Below are 23,743 nucleotides of genomic sequence, written 5' to 3'. Positions count from 1 at the left end.
CATTCCTGCCCAAAAATAGCCCTGGCCCCAAGGATTTTAGCTCTGACCGCACGGCGGCCCCCTGGTGATCATTTTGCCGTTTTCTTTGCAGGCAAAATCGCTCAGATCCACTCTGGGTTAGATGTTGCCATGGATGCATGTCCTGGCGATGCACCTTTGGCATGTGCTTGTTTGTTTTGTGTGGATACTTTTCAGGTTGTGGATCCCAAGGATGTGGTCAAGATCCTCGGACAGGCGAGACCTACCCACCTGTGTTCTAGACCTTGCCCTTCGTGGCTGATAGAAGCTGCCATGGGGCGGGGTGGCTGAGTGGGTAAGTGGAGTGGTAAATGCATCCTTGAGGGTGGGGGTTTTACCACCCATGCTCAAGGATGCCGTGATTAGACCTGCTTTGGGGGAAGAAAACAACAACAACACATGAGCCCTACTATATTAGAAAATTGCCCGCCAATTTTCAACCTTCCATTCTTGGACAAGGTGCAAGAGGAGGTGGTTGCTTTTCAGTCCAGGGGTTCATGGAAGAGTCTGATCATCTGGACCCATTTTAATGTGGCTTCAGGCCAGGATTTGGAACAGAGACTGCTTTGGTTGCCCGGGTTGATTACCTCTGTTGAGAACTAGGCAGGGAGAGTGTGACCTTGCTAGTTCTGCTGGACCTCTCAGTGGCCTTCAGTACTATTAACCATAGTATCTTATTGAGCCACATCTCAGCACTGGTATTAAGGGGCACTGTATAATGGTGGTTCAAGTCCTGAGGATGCTGTTGATGTTCTGAACTGGTGCTTGGAGTCAGTAAAGGGCTGGTTGAGGGTAGACCAGCTGAAACTTAATCCTAACAAGACAGAGGTTCTGTGGGGTAATGGAAAGGCAGACCATGGACTTCAGATCTCCCCTGTCTTAAATGGGGTTTTACTCCCCTTGAAAAGCCAGGTTTGCAGTTTGGAAGTACTGCTTGACACAGTGATTACCTTAGAAAACCAGGTGCATTTCCCCACCTCCAGCTGGTATGTCAGCTACGTCCATTCCTGGTTCAGTCAGATCTAGCTACCATGATCCATGCCTTAGTTACATCTGGACTGGGCTATTGCTATATGCTCATCTTGGGGCTACCCTTGAAGAGTGTTTAGAAGCTACAGCTAGTGCAAAATGCTGTGGCTAGACTGTTGTTCAGGGCCAGCAACTAGGAGCATATGTCTTCAGTACTACAGCAGGCTCCCGAGCCCAATTCAGTTTGCTGGTTTTGCCCTTTAAAGCCTAACAACAACAACAACAACAACAACAATAATAATAATAATACTTTCCATTTATTAATCGCTTTCCCCAGTGGGCTCAAAGTGATGTACAGTTACTCAATATAGACAAGGGACTAACAATGTTTGTAGGGGATAGGGTAGACAACATATATTCATTTTTAATTGCACACGCCATCACTGCCCGGTATAGACGTCTTCTGGCTTGGCTCCATCCGTTTTCCGCATGGCTGCTTGTTGACCAGGCTTCAGGACCCGTATGTCAATCGCCACACTGCCACCGCCTGGCCGGAACATCCATTGCAGGGATTCTTTCGTATCCGAGAAGCTATTTCACCTTCCAAGCCTCGACCAGGAGGTCTGACCGTCAGCTAACACCCTCCCACAAGGGAGATTGGCGTGCCCACCCTCTCTAAGGAGTGGGTCCCATTTTATCTACTCGCCGAAGCTTTCGAATCGCTGGGTGGACGATGAGCTGGGGACAACAGGCTGGCTGCTCACACCAGCGCGGGGCTTGAACTAACACAGTTCAGATGTTAAGACAGTAGGATATACCCACTGTGCCACCGCTCCCCTATATGGCTAGGAACCAGGGTATCTGAACCACTGTCTTCTCCCATGAATTTCTGCCCGGGAATTAAGATCGAAGGGAGATGTCCTCCTGACTGTCGCATCAATGAAAGATGCTTGCTTGGTGGGTACACAAGACAGGGCTTTTTCCACAGCAGCCCCACAATCATGGAACACCCTCCCTAGGGAGATGTGCCTGACCCCCTCATTGTTGATCTTCAGGAGGCAGCCGAGGATAGTTTTATTTAGGACCACATTTGATTGATTGAGCTTTTATTATTGGCAATCTTAACTGAAGTTTTTAAGTTGTGACTGTTATGGGGTTTTATAATTGTTGTCTTTATTGGGTTTTTGTTTTTTATGTATATTGTACGTCCCCTTGAATTCCACAAGGGAGAAAGGCGGTTAATAAATATTTTAAATAAATAAAAAATAGATTAAACTGCGTATTAATAAGTCCTCGGATTACTATATAAACCATTGGTAATTACAGAGTGGTTAAAATGATAGCACTATCAACTGGCTGGTAGCCGTGTTGGTCTGAAGCAGCAGAACAAAGTTTGAGTTACGGGTTGCAGACCTCCTGGTCTGGTGGGGTCTACCCGCTTTTGGGGGGGGTTCAACCTGCCGCGGACCAGCTGACTGGTGGGGGAAGCCCCGCCCCCAAACAGTGAAAGTTATATCATCATGTTAGGACGTTGCATGACAATGCTCTGCTTTTTGGGCAAAACTCTATGGTTTTAGGCCAAAAAACCCCAAACCCATCGAGGTTTGCCAAAAATGCAGAGATCCCTGACGTGATGACATCACTTCCACATGGTTTCATTGCATCAGGGATGTTGCACGATGTCCCCGCCCACCCCGGAATGCCCCTCAGATCTCCTCTGCCGGCAAGCCGCTCTGCTTTTTGGGCAAAACTCTATGGTTTTAGGCCAAAAAACCCCAAACCCATCGAGGTTTGCCAAAAATGCAGAGATCCCTGACGTGATGACATTTATTTCCACATGGTTTCATTGCATCAAGGATGTTGCATGATGTCCACGCCCACCCCGGAATGCCCCCCAGATCTCCCCTGCCGGCAAGCCAAGGGGACTTGGCAACCCTACTCATTACTCCCATTCTTATTATAAGCATGAGGCTAGACAGAGTTCCAGGAACAGTCACACATTTACCAAGGATAAGGCAGACGTAAGGGTCATGTGACGTGTAATGAGAACCATTACTCCAAGGCCTTGCTTTCAAATCAACTTCAAGCCACAGTTCCAGATTTGGGTTTGGTTGATCACGAGCCACAGTCTGTCAATTCAGACCTCGCAAGGGATGCTTGGAACTTCAACACCATTGTGATTGCCGGCAGAATATACCTTGACTGATCATTTATATGTGAAACAAACTCCCTTCCTAGAATGCCTCAGTGGAACAATGCATCTTCCCCAGAACAAGGTGCCTTTTGTTTTAGTTTTTAAGGCAATGAACAAGAGGGATAGTGTGCAGCAGCAAGCCCAGAGTGGCTTCTCTTTTAGTAGAGTAAAAGTTTTAAAGTCAAAATTGTTGCAGATGCAGAGAGAAGAAACCACAGTTCCCATGAGGCAGTGTGAGGATGTGTATGCATATAGTGGTAGCGATCTGGTCACTACAGCAGCCACGGATAGATACTAAGTGATGCGTCCGAGAGACACGTATCTGAGACGAAAGTCTCATCTAATAATGCCATATATTTTTATTTTAATTTAGTGATGGGCTGTATAAACACTTGGAGGTGGCAGCGACAGCACCCATTGCGGCAGAGGGAGGCACCTCTGCCAAAGTAGTATGTAGTCAAACCAGCAAGTGATTAAACCAAATCATAGGCCCCGGTCACACGGGAGGTTTTGGGCCGGAAGAGGGCCGGATCGGGGGTGCAGCAAACGGGCGCGATAAAATCGCAACATCTGGGAAGCGGCATGCACCCATCCCCGATCCGTCCCTACAGGTCAGTAATGCGGAGCAAAAAAGAACCTAGTAAAGAGACGCTTATCTGAAATGCCACAGCAAGCGCGGCCGTGGGATCGCCGGCGCGTCCGTCGTCAGGAGCATTTGAGGCTCCTGGCCGAACTGCGCATGTGCATACATGTGCAGTCGGCTGCCTCGGTCTCCCATCAGTGGCTTCCTCCCCGGCATCTGATTGTGCCGGGGAGCAACTGCACGGCGGCTCACGGGATCTGTGTGATCCCGCTGCCGCGTGTCTCTTTTGGTGCGTCGGTAAAAAGCCGCACTTTGGCCGTGCTTTTTACCGCCGTGTGGCTGGGACCATAGATAACCAAACCATAGATAAGGTTCAGGACGCAAGGAAATACTACTTTACACAGAGAGTAATTAAAATGTGGAATTCGCTGGCAGATGGTGTAGTGATGGCCACAGGAATACACAGCTTTAAAAGGGGATTAGATAGATTTGTGGAGGATAAATCTATCAATGGCTGCTAGCCCTGTTGACTGAGGGAACCTCCACATTCAGAGGCACTAATCCTCTGAATCCCAGTGCCAGGAGGCAACATCAGGGAAAGGCCTTGACCTCTCTGCCCTGTTGTTGCCCCTACTGTGTGAGACAGGTTGCTGGACTAGATGGATTATTGGTCTGATCCAGCAGGGCTCTTCTTATGTTCCTTAATGATGGTTTCACATGATATCTACATTGAGCGTCTGGCTGCCATCAAAACAGAAGTTGTGTGCCTTTTTACAATTCTACGGGAGCGTCATTTTTTTTGCTGATGGAGAATATTAGCAAAATGAGCATAATCTTATTTGCCTTGCAGGGCAATAAAAGGGCACCTCTTCTCCTGCAAACTGATGGTTAAAAAGGAACCATTTCTAAAGGAATTATATATGAGTAAACCGTGAGGCATAGCTTTAGTTTCATCCGTTGAATCAGAGCAAAGGTGAGGACTCTTGGCGCTGCCTTTCTTCAAATCTTCCGAGGTAGTAATTATACGGTATTAATTGCACGTGCAGTCCGGTGCATGCCATTCTCCAGGGTGTTGCTAAAGAGCATTGTTAAAAGATGTTTTCAGACAGAAGTTGGGTTTCAGGAGGCTTTGCAAATGACAGAAGGTCTAGCCATTTGGAAAAGACACCTACATCTTTCAGCTTTGCTATCCTGAAAATTCACTCAATTCACCTTCTCCAAATTCGATTTCAATATCCTTAGCTGCACAACTTGGCTTTCCAGAGGCGAACCCCCCTTCCATATTGATGAACCCACACATATGCAGTTGAACTAGGACTGCCCTCCCCCCGGTAGGGGCTCCAATTTGCCACCAGCCAGCTGGCCAATGGGGGAAGTGCCACCCCTGAACAGTCAGTGGCGTGATGATGTCACTTGGTAGTGATGTCGTCACATTGCTCATTTTGGGGGGTGACGCTCTAGTTTTTGGGCAAACTCTATGGTTTTGAGGGCAAAATACCATAGAGTCTTGCCCAAGAACTAGTGTGTCACCCCCAGTGTCAGCAGCGTGGTGACATCACTTCCAGGTGGTGTCACCAGTGTTCCCTCTAAGCTGAGTTAGTGTGAGCTAGCTCACATTTTTTTAGCCTCCAGCTCACACATTTTCGTCTTAGCTCAGGAAGAATGGTTCCAGAGCAAACTAACCTATGCAGTGGCCAAATCGCTTGCTCACAACTTTAATGCCAATAGCTCACAAAGTAAAATTTTTGCTCAGAAGACTCCACAGCTTAGAGGGAACCACACCACGCATGCGAAGATCCAGACAATGACCCAGGAACCCCCCAGCAGATCGGAGGTAGGATCTGGCAACCCTAGTTTGAACACATGATGGACATCTTTCATAATAAATCATGGTAATGAACATAAGAACATGAGAGCCCTGCTGGACCAGACCGGCGGTCTATCTAGTCCAGCATCCTGTCTCACGCAGGGGCCAACCAGTTCCTTTGGAGGGCCAACAACAGGGCATAGAGGCCAAGGCCTTCCCCTGATGTTACCTCCTGGCTCCGGGATTCAGAGGCTGACTGCCTCTGAATGTGGAGTTTCCCCTCCATCACCATGCCTAGTAGACATGGATAGACTTGTACTCCATGAATCTATCTAATCCCCCTTTAAAGCTGGTTACTCCTGTAGCCATCCCTACACCCTCTTGCCATAAAAAGGCACCTCTTCCACTGCAAATTGATTGTTTAAAAGGAACCATGGATTTCAGGTGTTTGTTAGGGTTACCAAGCTTCAGGTGGGGCCTGGAGTTTTCCTGGAATTGCAGCTAACCTCCAGGCAAAAGAAAGACCAGTTCCACTGGAGGGAACAACGATTTCAGAGGGCGAACTCTATGATCCCATCCCTCCTGAGCTTCCTCCTTTCCCCAGACTCCATTTCCCCCCAAGAACTGCCCCAGAATCTCCAGGTATTTTCCATCCTGGAGTTGGCAACTCTGTGTTGGAGTGTTGCCAATGCTATACACGTCTGTAAAAAGATTTGCCCTGCTCCAGAGCAGCAGTGGTGGTTTTAAATCAGGGATGATCAGGGGATCGTATTTGGGTGCTTTTCATGATTGGATCTTGGTCTCTACCCCCATTACACTTGAGATCAAAATCCCATCTATAAGAGTCTGGAGGGGAAGTGTACAGAAGGTTTGTACTTTCAGGATTTCAAGATTTGTGGATCCCAGGAACAACAAAAAATATTTGTTTGTTTGTTTGTATGTTACAACTTTTTCCAGGATCCACAAAACTCATTCTCAGTCTCCGCAGGCACTGGAAGAACCAGGGAGGAACGTTATCTCTTTGCTTCTCTGCGTTCTGTTTCTTGAAGTTCTGTAACATTTGATGGCAGATCATCAGAGCAAACCCCCCATAGCTGAGACAACACATCTCAGCCAGAGTAAAGCTGGGAGAATCTGTTCTTTCTTACTTTTCATATATCTCCCCACCACCGCCACCAGAACCAGTCCACCATGACACTGCTAGCCTCTTTTAAAAATTCATTTGAGTGCAGATATAAACTTGAAATGTGGTACAGAGATGGGGGGGGGGGACAGCGGCTACTGGCGCTGAATTCCTTGCCGAGTATAACTGTTTCCCCCAGGGGTATTACAGCACCAAATTGAGCCTCTTGGTGATTTTTTTAGCCCCTGTACTGTGAGAAGATGTGCATGGTGCCCTTAAAAAACAACAACAACGCAACTTCCTGCTGGTCGCTGAATAATGCACATAAACCTGTGGCTTTAAAAACAAGTCTGGAATGAGCAGGCTAATTTTGACGCCTGTTGCTCTGTACTGCTGTGCCTGCTAATGTGTGCGATGAACCCTTTTCCAGCCCGTTGCTATGTGCTGATATGTGTTAAAATACTTTTGAAGCCATTTCCTGTCTTCTGAGGTACACAAACTCCTGGATACGTCATGGGGGGGGGATCTAGTGTGAGATCTAGTGTGAACATTCTTAGGCCTTCCAGGTCTTTCTGGAAAAAAAATCAGAATGTGGGACAGAATGGGAGGAGAGGAGGGGTCGTGAAAACACCCACAACGTGGTCCACCAATTCAGCTAATCGTTCTTCAAGGGTTCTTCCTGGATGTTCCCCATTCATTCTAAAAAAGTGCACCACTGGCCTTTCTGGAGATCTAATGTCATATTTTATTTTTAAAAAACACCTGCCTCCCAGTTCTCGAACCAGTTAATGCCAATTACAATTTATGACGGACAAACGGTGGTGTCCACGGGACAAGTAACAGTGCCATCGTAAGCGGAGTTTCCTCCTTCTTAGCCCACTTACTTCAGTCGACGTAGAAAGGCATAACACTAACTCAGCCTCGATCTCATCAGATCTCATGCTAGCCTGATCTCATCAGATCCCTGCTGCTAAGCAGGGCTGGCCTGGCGGAGCCCTTGGAAGGGAGACCACCAAGGAAGTGCGTGGTTGCTATGCAGAGGCAAGCCATGGCAAACCACCTCTGCTCTCCTGTTGCCTTGAAAACCCTACAGGGTCGCCATAAGACAGCCGTGACTTGAGGGCGCTTTCCACCCCCAACTGCTTTGGATTGCACTTTCTGTGTAGAACAGTGTAGTGGTTAAGTGTGTGGACTCTAATCTGGGAGAACCGGGTTTGATTCCCCACTCCTCCACTTGCACCTGCTGATGTGACCTTGGGTCAGTCACAAGCTCTGGCACAGCTGTCCTTGAAAAAGAGCAGTTTCTGCCAGAGCTCTCTCAGCCCCACCCACCTCACAGGGTGTCTGTTGTGGGAAGGGAAAGGAGTTTGTAAGCTGCTCTGAGACTCCAAGTGAAGGGCGGGGTATCAATCCAATCTCTTCTTCTTCTTCTCTTCTTAACTGTTTTATTGTAATTTTATGTGATGATTCCATGTAAGCCGCCCTGAGCAGGCCTTGGCTGGGAGGGCAGGGTATAAATTTGATAAATAAATAAATAAAATAAACAGCTAGATCTGAGTCCAGTGGCACCTTAGAGAGACCAACATAATTTTCGGGGTTTCTAAGGAATTGGTCTCTAGGATGCTACTGGACTTGAACCTAACTCTTCTGCTGCAGACCAACATGAGTACCGTCTGAAATTATCACTCTGTTGGTACCGGTGTTAAGATCTGTTTAACTGGAGTAATATAAGAACCCAACATAATTTTCGGGGTTTCTAAGGAATTGGTCTCTAGGATGCTACTGGACTTGAACCTAACTCTTCTGCTGCAGACCAACATGAGTACCGTCTGAAATTATCACTCTGTTGGTACTGGTGTTAAGATCTGTTTAACTGGAGTAATATAAGAACATAAGAGAAGCCAATGTTGGATCAGGCCAATGGCCCATCCAGCAACACTCTGTCACATAGTGGCCAAAAATACCAGGTGCCATTAGGAGGTCCACCAGTGGGGCCAGGACACTAGAAGCCCTCCCACCGTTGCCCCCCCGAGTACCAAGAATACAGAGCATCCCTTGCCCCAGATGAGAGTTCCTATCTATAGCTTGTGGCTAATAGCCACTGATGGACCTCTGCTCTATTTTGTTGTTCAGTCGCACAGTCGAGTCCGACTCTTCGCGACCCCATGAACTAGATCACACCAGGCCTTCCGGTCTTCCGCCGTCCTCTGAAGTTTGCTCAACTTCATGTTCGTTGCATCGATGACACTGTCTAACCATCTCATCCTTTGCCGTCCCCGTCTTCTTTGGCCTTCAATCTTTCCCAGCATCAGGGTCTTCTCCAGTGAGTGCTCCCTTCTCATTTGCTGGCCAAAGTATTTGAGCTTCAGTTTCATTATCTGGCCTTCCAGGGAACAGTCAGGGTTGATTACTTTTAGGATTGACTGATTTGATCTTCTTGCAGTCCAAGGGACTCTCAAGAGTCTCCTCCAGCACCATAGTTCAAAAGAATCTATTCTTCGGCGCTCGGCCTTCCTTATAGTCCAACTCTCACAGCCATACATGACTACTGGGAATACCATTGCTTGGACCATGCGTATTTTTGTTGGCAGGGTGATGTCTCTACTTTTTATCATGCTGTTTAGGTTCGCCATCGCTTTCCTCCCAAGGAGCAGGCGTCTTTTAATTTCATGGCTGCAGTCACAGTCTGCGGTGATCTGGGATCCCAGGAACGTGAAGTCTGTCACTACTTCCACGACTTCCCCTTCTATTTGCCAAGGAGTGATGGGGCCGGATGCCATGATCTTAGTTTTTTTGATGTTGAGCTTCAAGCCCACTTTTGCGCTCTCCTCTTTTACCCTGAGCAAGAGGCTCTTTAGGTCCTCTTCACTTTCTGCCATTAGAGTGGTATCGTCTGCATATCTGAGGTTGTTGATCTTTTCCCCAGCAATCTTAATTCCCGCTTGTGATTCATCCAGGCCAGCATTTCGCATGATGTACTCTGCATATATATTAAATAAGCAAGGTGACAGTATACATCCTTGTCGTACTCCTTTTCCTATGCTGAACCAATCAGTTGTTCCGTATCCGGTTCTAACTGTCGCTTCTTGGCCCTTATACAGGTTTCTCAAGAGACATGTGAGGTGGTCTGGTACTCCCATCTCTTTAAGGACCTGCCATAGTTTGTTGTGATCCACACAGTCAAAAGCTTTAGCATAGTCAATGAAGCAGAAGTAGATATTTTTCTGGTACTCTCTTGCTTTCTCCATAATCCAGCGAATGTTGGCAATTTGATCTCTAGTTCCTCTACCTCTTCGAAACCCAGCTTGTACTTCTGGTAGTTCTCTATCCACGTACTGTTGAAGCCTAGCTTGTAGGATCTTGAGCATGACCTTGCTAGCGTGTGATATGAGTGCAATTGTGCGATAGTTTGAACATTCCTTGGCATTGCCCTTCTTTGGGATTGGAATGTATACTGACCTTTTCCAATCCTGTGGCCACTGTTGCGTTTTCCAAATTTGCTGGCAAATGGAGTGCAGAACTTTAACAGCATCATCTTCTAAGACTTTGAATAGCTCAGCTGGAATACCATCACCTCCACTAGCTTTGTTGTTAGTAATGCTTTCTAAGGCCCATTTAACTTCACATTCCAGGATGTCTGGCTCGAGGTCAGTGATTATACCGTCGTGGTTGTCAAGGACATCGAGGTCTTTCTTGTATAGTTCTTCTGTGTATTCTTGCCATCTTTTCCTAATCTCTTCTGCTTCTGTTAGGTCCCTACCGTTTTTGTCCTTTATCATGGCCAGCTTTGCATGGAACGCTCCCTTGATTTCTCCAATTTTCTTGAAGAGATCTCTAGTCCTTCCCATTCTATTGTTTTCTTCTATTACTTTGCACTGTTCATTCAGGAAGGCCTCCTTATCTCTCCTTGCTGTTCTCTGGAAATCTGCGTTCAGTTGGGTAAATCTTTCCTTTTCGCCTTTGCCTTTCGCTTTCCTTCTTTCCTCTGCTATTTGTAAAGCCTCATCAGAAAGCCACTTTGCTTTCTTACATTTCTTTTTCTTTGGGATGGTGGTGATTGCTGCCTCCTGTACGATGTCACGAACCTCTGTCCATAGTTCTTCAGGCACTCTATCTATCAAATCCAGACCCTTGAATCTATTCTTCACCTCTACTGTATATTCATCAGGGATGCGATCTAGGTCAAACCTGAATGGCCTCGTGGTTTTCCCAATTTTCTTCAGTTTAAGTCTGAATTTTGCAATGAGTAGCTCATGATCTGAACCACAGTCAGCTCCAGGTCTTGTTTTTACTGACTGGATAGAGCTTCTCCATCTTTGACTGCAAATTATATAGTCAATCTGATTTCGGTGTTGCCCATCTGGTGATGTCCATGTGTAGAGTCGCCTCTTAGGTTGTTGGAAAAGGGTGTTCGCTATGACCAGTGTGTTCTCTTGACAAAACTCTGTTAACCTTTGCCCTGCTTCATTTTGCTTTCCAAGGCCAAACTTGTCTGTTATTCCAGTTACCTTTTGACTTCCTACTTTAGCATTCCAGTCCCCTATGATGATGAGGACATCATTTTTTGGTGTTAGTTCTAGGAGGTGTTGTAGGTCTTCATAGAACCGGTCCACTTCAGCCTCTTCTGCATCAGTGGTTGGGGCATACACTTGAATTACTGTGATGTTGAATGGTTTGCCTTGGAATCGGACAGAAATCATTCTGTCATTTTTGAGATTGTATCCCAGTACTGCCTTTTGCACTCTCTTGTTGACTATAAAGGCCACACCATTTTTTCTACGAGATTCCTGGCCACAGTAGTAGATATAATGGTCTTCTGAGTTAAATTCGCCCATTCCTGTCCACTTTAGTTCACTGATTCCTAGGATATCGATGTTCAGTCTTGCCATCTCATTTTTGACCACGTCAAGCTTACCTTGATTCATAGATCTTACATTCCAGGTTCCTATGCAGTATTGTTCTTTGCAGCATCGGACTTTCCTTTCACCATCAGACACATCCACAACTGAGCGTCCTTTCGGCTTTGGCCCAGCCGCTTCACTCTTTCTGGGGTTACTTGTACAATAGCCACTGATGGACCTCTGCTCTATTTTGTTGTTCAGTCGCACAGTCGAGTCCGACTCTTCGCGACCCCATGAACTAGATCACACCAGGCCTTCCGGTCTTCCGCCGTCCTCTGAAGTTTGCTCAACTTCATGTTCGTTGCATCGATGACACTGTCTAACCATCTCATCCTTTGCCGTCCCCGTCTTCTTTGGCCTTCAATCTTTCCCAGCATCAGGGTCTTCTCCAGTGAGTGCTCCCTTCTCATTGGGTGGCCAAAGTATCTGAGCTTCAGTTTCATTATCTGGCTCTATAGGTTTATCCAATTCCTTCTTGAAGCCGTCCATGCTTGTAGCTGCCACCACCTCCTGTGGCAGTGAATTCCATGTGTTAATCACTCTTTGCGAGAAGAAGTACTTCCTTTTATCTGTTTTATATCCTGACTGCTTAGCAATTTCATTGAGTGCCCATGAGGTCTCGTATTGTGAAAAATGGAAGAAAAGGGAGTAGGCTCCCACATGCTTATATTAGATGCAAGCATTGCTCCATTCTGATTTGATTTCTCAAAATCAGGTATGAAGACGTTTGAGAATTAGCTGCCGTAAACGTTGTTTGAAGAATAATTAGCATATGGCATCTTTCGTTATTTCTTACTGGATTTTAAGATCTTGCAGGGAAAAAATGGCATTCATTAAACCATTTCTTCCTCCATGTCTCTTATAACAGAAACATCTGTTTCTTCTTGTTCAATCAAAGTGACAATCTCGAGAGTCCTAATTTTAAAGTAATGCCATTTAAAAGAAATTCTAGCAAGATGGAATATGCTTCATTAACATATCTAATTTGCACATGAAACTGGAGTTCCTAGGACTCGCAGGAGGGTTAAGGTTGCCTACTTTAAATAAGCAAGTTTAAGATTTTCTAAAATAACGCACGGAAAGAATAAAGCAGGGGGGAGAGCAAAGAGAAAAATGAACGGACTACCATGGGGAGGCTTGAAAAAAGGTATTCGTGTCGGATGGATGTGCAGCTACTTACGTGTTTCAGATGTTCACTTAAAATACTCTTTGTCCACACACAGCCCCAGTCAGTGCGCTGGGTGTAGATGAGAAGAATTTTTGCAAAGTTAAAATGTTTGGAATTTGAGTTTTCCTTGCTCCGGAGTTTCTTGATGGTTGAAAGCAAAAGAAGGATGCTGAGGCAGTCTGCACAATCCGCTCACCGGTGTTCCCTCTAAGCTGACTTAGTGTGAGTTCGCTCATGGTTTTTTTTAGCCTCCGGTTCACCCATTTTTGTCTTAGCTCAGGGAGGACGGCTCCAGAGCAAACTAAATTTATACAGCAGACAAATTGCTCGCTCACAACTTGTGAGCCAGTAGCTCACAAAGTAGAATTTTTGCTCACAAGACTCCACAGCTTTGAGGGAGTATTGCCACTCACTACTGGAGTTATCCGATGAGGCCATTTGGACAAAATCTACACATTACAAGGCCCTTGTGTGTGTGTGTTTGGGAACAACACAAGACCTTTGTATCACATGTGTGATAGGAGTTTTGGTCCCCCCAGATGCACACCAGCTCTCTTCTGTTTGAGATCGAAGCAGGCAGGGAGAAGCCACATGCCGTTTTGGGGTCCTCTGACCATCCCGTGGAGCCGCAATTGTATCCATATTAAAATATCATTCTTTGCACGGCTATACCTAAATTTCACAATGGAACCAATAGCAACTCAAGCCACCACTCCCTCCCTGCTTTGATCACAAACAGAAAGTCAGGGTGGTTCTAGGAAACACAAAACTCCCATCACATATGGAATATAAAGTCCTTTGCATTGTTTCCTGGCAAACCCAAGGACTTCATAACGGGTAGATGGGGCCTGTCACTTGCACAAGAGATAAGCAAGCTTCAGGAGAACTGTTGCCATTGGGAGGAAGAGTTGAGTATCTCTTTAATCTGTGACTTTTCTGCAGCAATTCTTATCCCTCCACCCCCGATGCGGCATTATAAGGAAGAAGCGGGCATCATGGTTTCATTGCATGAAGTGCTAGTGTATGATATGCAGGGAATCTGTTCTGAGGCACATGTGATCTTGGTTTATCCTGGTCACTTATGTTCTTGCTTCCATTGAATTGTGAATGCCTCCTATTCCCTGCCCCCCAAGAGACAGTGGGTTGGATCCAGCCAGCTGTTTCATTCGATGTCACCCAATCACCTTCCTGACTGCAGCCCCCCTCCAACATGGCTTTTGTGCATGGAGATTCCATGATTTTCAGCATAGCCTTTGTGGGTGGTCAAAGAGGAAGTCTAATTCCTCCCTCAAGAGCAGAAAAGCGGGTTGGATCTAACCCCACGTGTCTAAGAGTTGGTTGGTTAGATTATAGGGAAGCTAAGAGGAAATATTTCCTTTAATGTGTGTGACAGTCCTAAAAATGGGCAAGAAAGTGTATAGTTGGTATTGGGTGTTGTTGTTTTTTTTGCAATGTAGTTTTGGATCACTTTATATGAAATGATATAGGGAAGGGAATGCCTTGGTATGCAAGCTTTATTTGTTATATCCTGACCACAAGTTCTGGGGTTCTTACTGATCAGCTTCTCTTTTCCTTTGTTAATACAGTGCTTAACTGTTGATATTTTAGTTACATATAGTATGCTGCTTGTACACAAATAATGTTACTTAATCTTCTAGAAATCTAAAATACTGGGCTGCAATCCTAAACACACTGAGATGGGAGCAAATCCCATTGAAATAAATGATGTCTGTCTGACTTAAAGTTATTTTCTTATCTTTCCTTCATATGATTGTTGGACCAGCTTTGTCTTTGTCAAGTAGGAAACAGACAGTATGGTATAGTGATTAGAGTACCAGAGTACCTGAGAGACCCAGATTTGAATCACCACTCTGCCATGAACATTTGCTGGCTGACCTTGGGCCAGTCTGTTTTCTCAGTCAGCCTAACCTACCTCACAGGGTTGTTGTGATGATCTCTCCTCACTCTCCTCTCCTTTATTTTACCCTCAGAACAACCCACATGCACCTAGTAATCTTCCATGGCAGACTAAAGATTTGAACCTGGGTCTTCCAAAGCCTAGTTTGAAGCTCGAAGCACTATATGACACTGGCCTTCCAAGTAACATATTACTTTTATTCACAATAACAATCCTTTTTATTTTATTTGCTGGGAGTCGCTGGGGATTGAACCTGGGACCTTCTGGACGCCAACCAGATACTCTACCTTTGAGCCACGGCCCTCCCCGATGTTACAGAGCCTACTGAGCCATTCTAAAGGAATGTTAGCACAGTGTTGTGCAATGACATACACAAGGAGAGCCAAACTGAACCACTTCTCTTCTTTTGCTTCCAGGCACTGGACTGAACGACGGACAATGGCACGAAGTCCAGTTTTTAGCAAAAGAAAATTTTGCAGTTCTCACCATCGACGGTGATGAAGCTTCCTCCGTTCGAAGCAACAGCCCGCTCAGAGTAATGACAGGAGACAAATATTTATATGGAGGTATGTGCATCAGTGAGGGGGGGATTGTGGGAGAGGGACCGTTTTGAGAGAAACCCGTTTTTTCTTGTGAGAAGGTATTTCCTTGGTGTTCACTTCCCTGCCCACCCCTCTACAGGCAGTATCAATACTACATTTTCATCTCTTAAAAAGATTTCTGTTGTACTAAAAAAAAAACCCTCTTGTCAAATGGTATCTTGTCTGAGGTATGAATTTCCAATTAAGGCAATATTACAATTTTGTGAGAACCTTATATCCATGGCCTTTTTTTTCTGGGTGACTGTGCCGGAATGGAGTTCTGGAACCTCTTTGACATTTTTTTTAAAATGTTTAACAGTTCATGAGTTTTCAGTTATACAGATGGAGAACTTCATTTCCCTCTTGAGGATTCTGGCACCTCTTTTTCAAAAAAAAGAAGAAGAAGAAAAAGCCTTGCTTATATATTACACAGTAGAATCAGCAACAATGAACTGAGCTGATTATTTAGCCATTTCGGATTCCGCGTATGATATCAAAGGAAGCAGCTATAGATAGGTGCATGTTCACTCATTCATCTCGCTCCATTTGCTTGTTATATAATCCGATGTATGAATTGCCCCTAAGAATTGCAAGCTGGGAGTTTTTCTGCCTTTAGGACCCCATGAAAATGAGTACTTGATAGGTCCAATGGACTTCTGTGGAGATCTGTCTTAGGCTCTTTACTCCTGTACAAATTCTGGTAAACCAAATGATGTGTTTTTCGGGAATCTGAACGGAGTTTTGTTTTTGTCTGAATTTCAGTCCCTTTAAACGTGTCTGCTTGGATTTGTTTAAAAAATGGATTCCATCATCCCTGCATATAAAATTAGTTGCAAGGGCAGAAACATCATTGGCCCCGGTCACACGAAGCATTAGGCACGCTAGAGAGACGGAAGATAGGCGGATTTTCCGGGCGCGATCTCACCGTCGCATCTGGGAAGCGTAGAGCTCCCGTGGCTCACCCGAGGCTTCACTCCAAAGATGCGCTGTAAAAAACTAGTACCTCCGAGGTACTAGTTTCCGGAAACCGCGGGGCAAGGGCGGGCGTCAGATCACGTTTCCGGTGTTAGCTCATGGCATCCGGCGCCCGCCCATGTCCCGTCGCGAAAACTTTTTTTTTTGTCAAGTCTCCATGGGTGCGCACAAGCACCCAACGGCGCATGCGAACACTTGGGTTAAAAAAAACAACACAAACCCCGCGGCGCCGCTTCTTTGCCGCGCCACAGGAGTGAGGTATGAGCAGCACCTCCCCCCAACCACGGGACATTGGCGGGACGTCGGGCGGGACGTTTCATCCAGCTGCCCCGCGCTAGTTCGCTCCAGGGCAAACAGCCACGCCTCCCCCCCCCGCAATATCCGGCCCATGTGATCGGGGCCATTGATGATCAGATGACTCACGGTGAATTTAGGCAGATTGTGAGAGGGAGGGAAGGAAGGGAATGAGCCAGAGCTTGGCTCTTGGGCCCTTTCTTTGGAGTTGCCCCACGGAAGAAACCTAAGTAGGATTCTGAGTTGACCCACTTAGGACTGCTCCCTTAGGACAATTGAGGGTGTCCTAAAGGGTGAATCTATACTTTTGCCTGAATGCAAAGTGGGAGATCTTAAGAGAAAGTTTGTGATGTCGTCTTAAGAACTCTGAAACTTTAAACTCTGGAATAGGTTGTCTAGAAGTGCTTCTTGCTATGACTTATCTTTTCTTAATGAATTAATAGAATTTGATTCACACATCTGTTATGACCAAAAGAAAGAGGTCCAAAGCCAAAATAACATAGGGTGCCTCCTGGGGATACTTTAAGGCAGAAAAGTTGTGTGTGTGCACGCGTGTAAAGTGTCATCAAGTTGCAGCCGACTTATGGCAACCCCACCAAGGGCCTTTCATGGCAATTGAGAAGCTGAGGAAGTTTTAAACTTGGATGTAAATGGGAGTGGGGGGGAATCTCAAAGAATCTCAAGTCAAGTTTATTATGATCCGAGATCAGAATTCAAATCAAAGTCATCAAGAAATATTTGTATTGGTTCCATATCTTAAATACACTAGATGCACTAATACACTAAACATAAAATACAATACTGGGTTAAAATATTAAGACTGAATCATACACTTCTGTATAATTATACAAAGTAAAAGGTAAAGGGTTTCACTTGCTCGAAAGCCAGTCAAATCCGACTCTAGGGGGCAGGGGCTCACCCCCGGTTCCAAGCTGTCTGAAGACTTCTCTGTGGTCATGTGGCTGGCATGACTAAACACGGAGGAGCACGGAACACGGTTACCTTCCCAACGAAGCGGTACCTATTTATCTACTTGCAATTTCTTGTTTTTGAACTGCTAAGTTTGCAGGAGTTGAGGCCAGAGACAGGAGCTCACTCTGTCACGCAGCACTCGGGTCTCGAAGAACCTTCGGGCCTGCAGTTCAGCGTCTTAACCTCTGAGCCACCGTGGCTCAAAGGTTAATTAGACATGCCTGATCACAAAAACTGGCTACTTTAAGGGTTGTTTCATTACAACAATCTTCAAGGAGGAGAGAAAGATAAAAATGTATTGGTTCTACTTGGCAAATTTGATAAAATTGGGGCAATATAAATATTTCAGATATTCTGGTAACATCAACAGTATGATAAAACATGCTCAATTGTTTCTACCATATCTGAGAGGCATGGGCAGAGATATTTCTCATATGGAGTTTGAGCAAATCTCCCTTCGAGAAGGGCAGATGGAAGAGAGATCTAACTTGTCAAAATGAACTCATTTGAACTTTACAAAGTTTATTTTTATAAGCGTCTGATCTCACATGCCTTTTATTTTTACTCTTCCGAGTCTATTCCGTGGAAAGCTGTATAAATGTCACATCTAAAATCCAACAAGTTTGTTCGCTCGCAGCGGGGATTTTTTTTTTTAAAGGAATTCGTCTGGAGCACTTCATCCTGATGTCTGTAGAGCATACACAGAACACCTCTTTTTAAAAAAAATCTTTTTCAAGTTCTGTAGTCGTGCTGCTTTTTTTGTAAATATTCCTTGCAGACATACCTGGCGGATTGTGTGTGTTTGTCCATCTGTATTAAATGCTGCAGTATCGATCGATTGCAACAGGGATCAGCTGAGCTTCTATTTCAGAGATGCCCCCCAATGCTTGCCCCTGTTTTGTGGGGAAATTATCCAAGGCTTAATATGAGCCAATGCTTGAGCCTAGGAATACGTTTTCTGTGTTAGAACTCAGCTCTGGAGCGCATGAAGTGGGGATAGGAATGTATTACTGGGATATGAAGGTATCTTCTGCTAAAGCAGCACAATCTCAAAAGCCTCGCCCTCTGCTTGTCTACTTCCGATGTGCTCCTCACATTTCTTCCAGGATTTATATCAGAAATACAACCCCAGTTCCAAAAGTATAAGCGTCTGTTTCTCTGCTTCAGTGCTCTGCCAAAGTTTAGTGCAAGAGGCCCCAAGAGTCCTGGTGGTCTGTCCCTTTGTATGGACCGGCCTGTCCCAACTGTGGGACCCAGGTGGCTCATAAGAACATAAGAGAAGTCATGTTGGATCAGGTCAATGGCCCATCCAGTCCAACACACAGTGGCCAAAACCCAGGTGGGGGACAGAACTCCAGAAGCCCTCCCACTGTTGCTCCCCCCAAGCACCAAGAACACAGAGCATCACTGTCCCAAACATAGTGTTCCATGTATACTTTATGGCTAATAGCCACTGATGGTCTAGTGTCCTGGCCCCATTGCTGGACCTGGTATTTTTGGCCACTGTGTGACAGAGTGTTGGACTAGATGGGCCATTGGCCTGATCCAACATTGGCTTTTCTTATGTTCTTATGGACTTCTGCTCCATATGTTTATCCAATCCCGTCTTTTCAAGCTGTCAGTGCTTGTAGCTGCCACCACTTCTTGGGGCAGTGAATTCCACGTGTTAATCACCCTTTGGGTAAAGTACTTCCTTTTATCTGTTCTAAGCCTACTGCTCATTAATTTCGTTGCGTGCCCACGCGTTCTTTGTGTTGTGAGATAGAGAGGAAAAGACTTATTTCTCTACTTTCTCTATGACATGCATAATTTTGTACACCTCTCTCGTGTCACCCCTCAATCCTTGCTTCTCCAAGCTAAACCGCAGCTTCGGTTGGTTGGTCCGATAGGAACCCAGAAAACATTATGGTTCAAAAAGAGACACTGGACTCAAGTACACCTTATTCTTCCATGTTTGTTCTACATGACTTTAAAAAAAAATTACAAACATAGAATCAAAAACGACCTTATGAAGAAGAGGAATGGAGAGGGGGTGGAGGAAGACTTCCCTCCCCTGTTGTTGTTGTTGTTGTTGTTGTTGTTGTTGTTGTTTTCACTTTAAAAAGCAAACTGCTATTGCTCGTGCTGGGAAAACGTATGGAACATATATTTATGTTCTCCAGCAGGGGTGAAAGCAGCTCAAGGGTGACAATAGAGGAGGTAAGGACTAAAGCTTCCCTCTTTCCCCCAGCACCTTTCTCCTCCTGGATAAAGCATTCCCATGCCTCTAAATCTGCAAAAGAAAAGAACATAATTCAGAGTAAACTACGGGGGGAGGGGCACACACAAAGTGGAGTTAAGCCATTGTCAAGAATTGCATCTTTGAGCTTGTACTTGGCTGGATGGAGCACAGCTGATCTCCAAAGAGTTCCAGCCAATGTGCAAGGTTACTTTACCAAAGGACAGGAGCCAAAAGGCAAGCCCTTGTCTTTAAAAATGTCCACTTTCACAGTTGTTGTTGTTCAGTCACACAGTCGAGTCCGACTCTTTGCGACCCCATGGACCAGATCACGGCAGGCCTTCTTGTCTTCCGCCGTCCTCTGAAGCTTGCTCAATTTCATGTCCGTTGCATCGATGACACTGTCTAACCATCTCATCCTTTGCCGTCCCCGTCTTCTTTGACCTTCAATCTTTCCCAGCATCAGGGTCTTCTCCAGTGAGTGCTCCCTTCTCATTTGGTGGCCAAAGTATTTGAGCTTCAGTTTCATTATCTGGCCTTCCAGGGAACAGTCAGGGTTGATTTCTTTGAGGATTGACTGATTTGTTCTTCTTGCAGTCCAAGGGACTCTCAAGAGTCTTCTCCAGCACCATAGTTCAAAAGCATCTATTCTTCGGCGCTCGGCCTTCCTTATAGTCCAACTCTCGCAGCCATACATGACTACTGGGAATACCATTGTTTTGACCGTGCGGACTTTTGTTGGCAGGGTGATGTCTCTACTTTTTATCATGCTGTTTAGGTTCGCCATCGCTTTCCTCCCAAGGAGCAGGCGTCTTTTAATTTCATGGCTGCTGTCACAGTCTGCGGTGATCTGGGATCCCAGGAACGTGAAGTCTGTCACTACTTCCACGACTTCCCCTTCTATTTGCCAAGGAGTGATGGGGCCGGATGCCATGATCTTAGTTTTTTTGATGTTGAGCTTCAAGCCCACTTTTGCACTCTCCTCTTTTACCCTGAGCAAGAGGCTCTTTAGGTCCTCTTCACTTTCTGCCATTAGAGTGGAATTCTCTGCATATCTGAGGTTGTTGATCTTTTCCCCAGCAATCTTAATTCCCGCTTGTGATTCATCCAGGCCAGCATTTCGCGTGATGTACTCTGCATATATATTAAATAAGCAAGGTGACAATATACATCCTTGTCGTACTCCTTTTCCTATGCTAAACCAATCAGTGGCTCCATATCCAGTTTTAACTGTAGGTGCTGACAAAGGGGAGAGTGGGGTGGAAGAAGCAGGAGCAGCAGATGATGGCTCTGTTTTAGAAGCTGGTTTCGGGCCGTAGACCTTCTCCGGTGCCCTAGCTGAGACCCGTCAGCTCTACAAGAGAGAGCTGCTGAGCTTCTGTGGGGTGGCTTTCTCTCTTTAGAAGACTCCCATGGGCTTGGCCAGCTGACCACTTGGAACAGTGAGGGTAGCATCTACAGATTTCAGATGCCTACCTGGGTACTGTGATTTCATCAACTGGCTGTTACAGCTGGACAGGATTAGAGGACAGTTCCAGCGCAAGACTGCTGGCTTCATAACATAAAGGAAGCACTGGCAGTACTCTGCGAGTTTCCTCTTGGAGTCGTCCATTCTTCTTTGCGATCCCATTGCCAGCCTGTCCTCCTAGGTTTGTGATGATGTTTTCAATCAGCTTTTTAATTTGGAAGGGGCTTTTTTGTGTGTGTGTCCTTGAGGCACCCTTTAACAACACATCTCATAATTAATATTGGGCAAAGAGGGAATTGTATCTTGAACACTATTGTCGTCGCTACCCCCGGTGAGCTGGCGTTTCCAGTTGTGATGCACAGCGCTGAGCCAGAAGGGAATTCTCGAATTCTCTGCCTGCGAATAAATCATATCTAGTGCTTTCACTGCCTCTGTCTTTTGTTGTATTATGATGGGGCTTCTTTCTCCCCAGAAGATTCAGAGATAGTCTTAAGGGACTTGGAAACTGGGGGGGGGGGGGGGGTAGAACATTGTGCATTCAGTTCTTTGAGTTATGAAAAGCGGTGTGTGTCTGCACAGATTGAGTAAGTGTTTAGGTTGTTAGGACAGGCACAATATATCTTAGTTTAAGTATCCATTACCCTTAGCTATCCCTCCCCCCTTTTTTGCGCATGCACTTAATTCCCTTCTCTTTGCTTTCTCAAAGAATTGAGAGTTTGAAAGAAGGGAGCCCCCCCCCGCCCTGAGTCCTCTCAGGGGAGTTGCCGTGGCGTTTGTTGTTTCTGCCATTATGTGCATAAAACAAAAGAGCTTCAGAACAGAAGCGAGTCCATTAACCCCAGCAGGAAGTGTTTGGACATTTAGACGTGAGGGCTTTTATGAGGCTTTTCATGCTCGCACCAGCCCATTACGATTTCTGTCCAGTGCCCAGGAGGACAAACTCTCGAGAGGCAGTTCGGCAAACGGCTCCATCCAGTCCTGCTTCTCCTTGCTCTCCCGTTTTCTGTTTCTCCAAATCTAAGCAAGCCTTTTCAGGGCGGGTCAGGAATATTTCCATAAAGATCCCTAAGTTATGAAAACATTCACCTTTAAAAAAAAAATAAAAAATCCTGTTCATTGTTTCCTCTGTCTGCTGCACTTCTCCTTCTCCTTCTCCTTCTCCTTCTCCTTCTCCTTCTCCTTTCTTCTTCTTCTTCTTCTTCTTCTCCTTCTTCTCCTTCTTCTCCTCCTCCTCCAGCACTAGATATACTTTACTTTTGTCTTTTGCCTCCACATAGTCATGGAATACCCTGTAATTATGTTTTCATTGATTGATGGAGACCAGCTCTCTGATACTCTGATTGGAGGTGTGGGCTGTTTCACCTTGCCCCACAACGGGACATTCCATGCCCTGTCCCTTGCAGGTCTTCCCTGACAGGGACCCCTATCATTGAAGAGGAGAAGAAGAGATTGGACTTATACCCTGCCCTTCACTCGGAGTTTTAAAAGCGGCTTACAAACTCCTTTCCCTTCCCCTCCCCACAACAGACACCCTGTGAGACAGGTGGGGCTGAGAGAGCTCTTTCGAGGACTGCTCGTGAGAGAACAGCTCTGACGGGACTATGGCTTGCCCAAGTTCATCCAACAGCTGCAAGTGGAGGAGTGGGGAATCAAACCCGGTTCTCCCAGATTAGAGTCTGTGCACTTAACCACTACACCAAACGCCCTTCTAATCCCTCACTAAGGCAATCTGTTTTATGTTTTTTCTCTGGCTGTATTGCCAGAGAACACAGACCCAACTCAAATATACTGTGAAAGTAAATGACATAACTGGCCCATCTCCATATACCACCAGGGTCCTTAGAATGTTGTCCCCGTCCCCACAGTCCTGCTTCTTTGTAAATGAGTCTCAGAGACTATTCCAGGGCAATTTCAGAGTTCACAGTTGCGAGGCGACCCCGCCCCCCAGCCGCCCCATCCAGGTGCCTCTCGGCCATTGCTCCACCCTCTTCTCTGGTTTCCCCAGCCTCAGATAGGGACACAGACAGCAGTGAACAGGAAGAAACCATGATATGATGTCACCAATCAGATTTGGCGACATAACTGGAGTAAAACAAAGTCTGCTGGGAGGAAGGGCGGTGCTTGCTGGGTCAGTCACATGAGCAGACCCAGCCAGTTGGGGATGATGTCATGGCTGGGATGACACGGTGACGCTATCTAACCAATCAGCTTTGGCTACATGCTGATGTCCCATACTGCAAACAAAGGATGGTTTCATGCACGGGTCATTTCGTAGAAAAAGTGGTGCAGGAGCTCATTAGTGTAACTCACTAGCATAACTTATTTGCATGTGCCACACACCCTGACATGAGAAGGTGAGAAGGCAACACCCACCACTCAGGCTCCATCCCAAAAATCTCCAGGTATTTCCCAACTCAGAGAAGGAGAGGGGGGGGCAAAGAGATGGAAAGGAAGGGAGGAAGGAAGGAAGAGAAAGAGGGAGGGAGGGAAAGAAGGCAAAGAGATGGGGAGGAAGGGGGGAGGGGAGGAAGGGGGAGGGAAAGGAGGGAGGGGG

General features: G+C 46.0%; 1 protein-coding gene across 1 annotated transcript in view; it reads left to right on the top strand.

The window, feature by feature from the left end:
• The window catches only part of CNTNAP2 (contactin associated protein-like 2), a 928,799-nt gene that overhangs the window by 126,354 nt on the left and 778,702 nt on the right, over nucleotides 1-23,743 (top strand). The window contains exon 6 of the mRNA XM_015422149.1: nucleotides 15,098-15,247. Coding sequence (XP_015277635.1) covers nucleotides 15,098-15,247 — 150 coding nt within the window. The remainder of the gene's footprint in view (nucleotides 1-15,097; nucleotides 15,248-23,743) is intronic.

This window comes from Gekko japonicus, unplaced genomic scaffold (assembly GCF_001447785.1).
Source record: "Gekko japonicus isolate JY-2015 unplaced genomic scaffold, Gekko_japonicus_V1.1 scaffold330, whole genome shotgun sequence".
Classification (NCBI taxonomy): Eukaryota; Metazoa; Chordata; class Lepidosauria; order Squamata; family Gekkonidae; genus Gekko; species Gekko japonicus.
Note: the sequence above shows the minus strand (reverse complement) of the source record. Positions and strands in the feature narration are given on the sequence as shown.